Genomic DNA, 6,467 nt, shown 5'->3' on the forward strand with positions numbered 1-6,467 from the left:
ACATGTGACTCCACACACAGCTCCCCCCTCCCAGCACATGTAATTCCATACACAGCTCCCCCTCCCAGCACATGTATTCCCACACACAGCTCCTCCCTCCCAGCACATGTAACCCCACACCCCATATAATCCCACACATAGCTCTCCCATTTCAGCACATTTTATCACACATACATACAACATTTCCCCCTATGTGGCCACCCCTTGCAGGGCTTTCCTACCTCTTTCGCCAATTGCCCGGTATTGACAGCCACTAAAAGTGTCCGCATGGGTCCTTACCTTGTCCATTGTACCAGTAGCTCCTCCCCTTTAGGAGAGAGACGGACGTGAGGTGATGGCATGCGTCATCTCACTCATTTCCGCTGACAGCGTGAGAAAAGGTGGAAAGTGGGCTAAAGGAGACTGTGCGCCGCTGCCTTGCCCACCTCATCTATTAACGTGGGAGGCACGGAGCACAATGACAGCGGGGATGGCGTTCAGCCTAATCAATCAGGCAGCCGCAGCACTGTCTTGAGTCCTGACCCTTTACAGAGTCCTGTGGCCGGGCAATAGGTGGGCTGGACATGGCGGAACTGGTTCCGCCTCCCAGTACAACTGACAAATCGCAGTTCCTCCCCGTTCCGGCCCACTTTAACCCCTGAGTACTACACTATTCACTCACTGTGTGACTAATACCCTTTTCAGACAGAAATCCTGGCTTTTAACCGCCATTTAAGTGCAGGGTCATTTTGCCGATCTCTGCCTGACTTCCTTTCACACAGAGAAGCAAATTACCAGGTCAAGAATTTCTACCACGGGTATTTCATCTATGTGAAAGGGTCATCCCGTGTAGAAGTTCCTGGGTCGATGTCCCGGGAATTTCAACCCAGGTTGACCCTTTCACACAGAAAAAGGACCCGTGTTTATCAGCAAAATACCAGGTAGAACTGCTTCACACGGTAATTTCACTTTCTGTGTGAAAGGGGTATTAGGGGTCTATTTACTAAGCCTTGGATGGAGGTAAAGTGTACGGAGATAAAGTACCAGCCAATCAGCTCATAACTGCCATGTCACAGGCTGGGTTTGAAAAATGATAATTAGGAGCTGGTTGGCTGGCACTTTATCTCCGTCCACTTTATCTCTATCCAAGGCTTAGTAAATAGACCCCTAAGTGACTGGGAAGAGCTTTTCTCTTCTCAATCTGGTATTCACGTGGGGCCTCCTCGTCTCCAGTCTCCTCTCAGGGCGACAGCAAGGCAAGCTCCTCTTCGTGTGCCCGTGTGGCGTGATGAGGTCACTGTGCATCGTCTTATTCCCACCAGCACAGCTGCTGCCAGTTGAGGGGGACTATGAGAGGAGGGACAGGTACAGGAGGAGGCGGGCCAAGCAGCGAAAGAAAATCCCTGATTGTGGTACGAGCCGACAGCTCGCTTCTGTCTCAAGCTGCCGATTTGCTTTCCCCAGCGTCACTGTCGTTGCTGGGCAACCAGGACGCCAAAGAGCTTCCGTCCGGCGGCTTCCTGCTATCGCTTAGTGACGAGGGGACGCTGAGTTGGAAAGAGTGCGGACATGCAGCACTCAGCTGTGCGGGACTGTTAGTTTGGTGGGGTCTGGCTGCATGAGAGTTTTGATTGGTTGGTGTGGACCTATATTCCTTGCCTGCCTGTCATTCTGTACTGGTCATAGGGGGTAATTCCAAGTTGATCGCAGCAGGAATTTTGTTAGCAGTTGGGCAAAACCATGTGCACTGCAGGGGAGGCAGATTTAACATGTGCAGAGAGAGTTAGATTTGGGTGTGGTGTGTTCAATCTGCAATCTAATTTTCAGTGTAAAATAAAGCAGCCAGTATTTACCTTCCACAGAAACAAAATAACCCAACCAAATCTAACTCTCTCTGCACATGTTATATCTGCCTCCCCTGCAGTGCACATGGTTTTGCCCAACTGCTAACAAAATTCCTGCTGCGATCAACTCAGAATACCCCCATAGATCCTTGCTGCTGCGGGAGCCCTTGTCAGTTGGTTCTAGCATTAACCTGTGGATTCCTTTGAACATCTTCCGCAGAGTACCTGTATCCAGCCCTGTGCCAGAGGCATAATCTGTCACATTATTGTTTGCAACCTTAGTCATTCATTTATTACTGTGTAGTGCTTTTCTGTGTTTCCTTTCCCCTGTGCTCCCATTCCCAGTAGTTCCACTTGCTGGTCCTGGGCTCTCCCTGTCGTGTGCTCCCATACCCTCATTGCATTCCAGACCTTACTTCTATCTAGTCCTAGTCTTTCCTTTCTAGACCTTATACCTTATTCTTTCCCCTGACACTGTAGTGACTATCTCTTTCTCTTGTTGTTCGTTCTTGTATTACTTCTCTCTTCCTTGGGTCTTTTATTCTACCGGCATTGACTCATGTCACTCAGGGTTAAGCTTGTACTACCACCAGTGGCGTAAGTCCTGGTGGCATCCCAGTACCGGTAGGCAAATCTCGCTTTATGGTAAAAGCAGCTATTATAGGCTAGAAGACCTGCTGGTAAGTTCTACGAGTCTTAACCCAGGGTGTACAAAGGTAACTGCCAGAAGCTCTTCAGAAATTACAGACTCTTCGGGAAGATTTTACAGTTGTAACATTATGACCAGCCAAAAGTTAAGAAGGTCAGAGCTCTTTCTCTTCCCGGAGTCATTATGGATCCTTCCACTCAGAGCCCAGCACAGGTCCTGGCTAATCAAATCCAAGGCCTGACTCCGAAACTTTAGGAGCTTACTTTGTAAGTTGCCACACAGGAGAAAACTATTCGAGCGGGATTCGCCACTCATGGGAGTAGAGAGCCGAAAGTTAACTGGCCGGAACAGTTTCTGGAGACCGGGATCAATTCCTTAATTTTCGCGAGAGTAGTAAATTATATTTTGACCTCAGACCAAATTCCTCTGGATCCAAAGTCCAGTGAGTTAATATAGTAATTTCTTTACTCCGGGGGGATTCCCAAACTTGCGCTTTTGGTTTGCCTGCAGGGTCTGAGGCATTATCTTGATCTGGAACGCGCAGCTTCGGCCGATGCTCATCTTCACTCTCTCAGGCAAGGCCATGGGACTACAGAGTCCTACTGCACTGAATTCAGAAGATGAGCTGTAGATTCCGGATGGATTGATGCGGCTTTTCAGAGTCAATTCCGAATTGGACTTTCATAGCATATTAAGGACTGCCTTTTGCAGTATTCGCAAGCTAAGTCTTTGGATGTGAACGTAAACAGGAGAGGGAGTTTTGGGTACTCCCTGCCTGTCGTTCCAGTGCTGAAGCTGAGGAGGAACAGCCCAAAACTATGCAGCTTAGGGTCACTCGGCTAACTTCTGATGAGAAGCGAAGGCAGGCAGGTCTTTGGGGGTCATTCCAAGTTGATGGTAGCTGTGCTAAATTTAACACAGCTACGATCAGGAACACAGACATGCGGGAGGACGCCCTGCACATGGCTAGCCTGCCCTGCATGTCAGTCCCTGCCCCGTGGCTGAAGTACAAAAGCATCGCACAGTGGCGATGCTTTTGTACTTCAGGAGTAGCTCCCGGCAAGCGCAGCTTTTGCGTGCTGGATGGGAGCTACTCGTCGCTGCCTGGCTTGCAGCGGCTGCATGTGATGTCTCACAGCCTCTGCGGCCTTCCCCCTGCACGATCCAGCCACACCTGCTTTTGTCAGACTGCGCCCACAAAACGGCGGCTTCTTGGATTGTGGGGTGGTAGGGAATTTTATGGACTCCACCTTGCTTCCTCCTTAAATATTCCTTTTGAGCCCTTAAGAGTCTTCTGTCTGTTTGTGGCATTCTATATCTCAAGATGTCTGACAATTTGTGCTTTCTTGTGAAGTATGTGCCCGAAATAATACTTCTCGTGAAGTACCCATGGGTCAAGTTCTTCCATTATCCATTCTGTGCAAACCATTTTCCCATATTTCCATGGCTTTTATCATGGATCTTCCACCCCCTTCGCAGAATACCACCATCTGGGTTACGGTAGACCATTTTAGCTAGATGGCTCATTTTGTGGCTTTGCGGAAACTACTTCAGCAAAAGAACTTGCTGAGTTGTTCATACATCATATATTCAGACTTCATGGCATACCCCTGGATATTGTGTCTGATAGAGGGTCCCAGGTCATTGCTGGGTTTTGGAGATCTTTCTATTCAAGCTTGGGAATGCATGTCAGTCTATATTCTGGATACCATCCTCAGTCTAATGGACAGATGGAACGAGTTAACCAATCCCTGGAACAATATTTACTTTGCTTTATTCCTAAATGCAGTGACAATTGGGCCAGAGCCCTGCTTATGGCTGAGTTTGCCTACAATAATTCGTGCCATTCTGCATCCAAAGTCTCACCTTTCTTTTGTGTTTTTGTGTGTCATCCTAAAACCAATGCTTTTGACTTGGTTCATGACTGTTCTTCCTTTTCCAGGTTGGCGAGTAGGTTGATGCAAATGCCAGAAGCGATGGATGCAGCCATGCTGCATTCGGCAGCATGCCCCTCGCTAGCAATGTCACCCATTGGTCTTGCATGTAGGACCAATCGAGGATGACACGCATTGTCAGCTACATAGCGCGTACACACTAGATGATGTGCCCAATATGTCGGTCTGATCCGCCCGCCGGATCGGATATCAGCTTTAGTCTCTTTGCCAATAGCGTTACAGACGATTCTTGCAGTACAGAACCATTCCTGAGCTGTGCGTGTTCTGTGTCAGTGCTCAACACCAACTGAAATCTAAACAACTTCCTTTGCTTGTGTAACAAATAGTTTCCTATGTAGATACTGTAGGTACATTTAATGCAATCCAAAAAATGTCCATGCTGATGAGAAAACTACACAGCGATGCAGCCAGCTATATGCTCTTCCTTTCCACATAACCACATTCTCACAAATAAAAAGCATCTGTAATTTGTGGAACCCGTAATAAATATCACAACCGTGCAAAACAACTAGGTCGCATCTAGGAAACGGTCGTTCTATCTCTTGGACTCACTGGAGCCGAGATGCATGCAAACTGCACGAAATGTAGATGTTGTTACTGAAATCCCCTATGGCACATGCATTATACAGGGGATCCGGTCTGAAGATCGACAGTGTCTAGGTCGACAATGTTTAGGTCGACCACTATAGGTAGACAGTCACTAGGTCGACATGGATGGAAGGTCAACAGGGTTTCTAGGTCGACATGTGCTAGGTCGACAGGTCTAAAGGTCGACATGAGTTTTTCAAAAAAAAAATTCTTTTTTTTGAATGTTTTCATACTTAACGATCCACGTGGACTACGATTGGAACGGTAAAGTGTGCCGAGCGAAGCGGTAGCGGAGCGAAGGCACCATGCCCGAAGCATGGCGAGCGAAGCGAGCCATGCGAGGGGACGCGGTGCACTAATTTGGGATCCCGGTCACTCTACGAAGAAAACGAAAAAAAAAAAAAAATCCTCATGTCGACCTTTAGACCTGTCGACCTAGCACATGTCGACCTAGAAACCCTGTCGACCTTCCATCCATGTCGACCTAGTGACTGTCGACCTATAGTGGTCGACCTAAACATTGTCGATTTGATGAACCACACCCATTATACAGTGCATACACAAAAGGTGCAGTTGTGATCTATTCAGATGGTATAAAAATGTTGTGGAAAAGTGAGGGATACTCCTGGTCTGAGACTATGAGGGAGCTAGTAGTGCACACAAAGATGGTCCTTTCAGAGGGCGTATTATAAGAGTGCATGTCAATGCAAGCTGCTGCATTCCCAGACACACAGCTGAAAGCATACGAGACCATGGTCAGATGGAGTAACTGCACCTGCCATAGGGCTGGTACTAGATTCAATGGTGCGAAACATCCTCCTCCTCCTCCTCCTCCAATGCCACTGGCTGCTCTCTCAATAATTGCAGTGCTCTAACTTACCCACATCACTCCACCATGCATCAATTTACTGACTATTTCCCTTTCTGATATTTGCTACACATCTCAAAACTACTGTTAAAAACCCCCATAAAAAACACAGTAACTATGCACCTGGGTAAAACCATGTTACACTACAGGTGGGGCAGATTTAACGTGCAGAGAGAGTTAGATTTGGGTGGTGTGTGTCCAAAATGAAATCTCAGAATCAGCTTTATTGGCCAGGTATACTTGCGTATACTAGGAATTTGTCTTCGGTTTGCTGTACAACAGCCAAGTAGGTAACAGATAAGCAGGTGGGGGTAAGTAAAGTCAGACAGATAGGTATACCGTAGTTAAACATGCTGTGGCCGGGGTGGAGCTGGTCCTTTACTATCTTCGTTGCCCGCCTTTTTGCTCTGGACAGGTACAGGTCATGTACTTAGGGAAGGTTTATACTGCAATCTAAATTGCAGTGTAAAAATAAAGCTGCCTAACATTTGTGGCCTACATGCAAAAGCAGCCGGTATTTACTCTGCATGGAAATATATACATGCACTGTATTTGCTCCCCTTGCACTGCCACATTGTTTGTTC

General features: G+C 47.5%; 1 protein-coding gene across 7 annotated transcripts in view; it reads right to left on the reverse strand.

Annotated features, from left to right (window-relative positions):
* The window catches only part of LOC135004924 (stomatin-like), a 159,513-nt gene extending 158,950 nt beyond the window's left edge, over window positions 1-563 (reverse strand). For 2 of the 7 annotated variants that reach the window (XR_010205650.1, XM_063951861.1), the window contains exon 1: window positions 280-533. Coding sequence is in view for 4 of the 7 variants with exons in the window: in XM_063951861.1 (XP_063807931.1) it covers window positions 280-288 (9 nt within the window). In the remaining 3 variants the exon portion in view is untranslated. Of the gene's footprint in view, window positions 1-221 lie in introns of all 7 variants that reach the window. The other 5 variants (XM_063951866.1, XM_063951862.1, XM_063951863.1 and 2 more) reach the window with 4 other exon arrangements.
* Window positions 564-6,467: the final 5,904 nt, after the last annotated feature.

The sequence above is a fragment of the Pseudophryne corroboree genome, chromosome 2 (genome assembly GCF_028390025.1).
Source record: "Pseudophryne corroboree isolate aPseCor3 chromosome 2, aPseCor3.hap2, whole genome shotgun sequence".
In the NCBI taxonomy this organism is placed as follows: Eukaryota; Metazoa; Chordata; class Amphibia; order Anura; family Myobatrachidae; genus Pseudophryne; species Pseudophryne corroboree.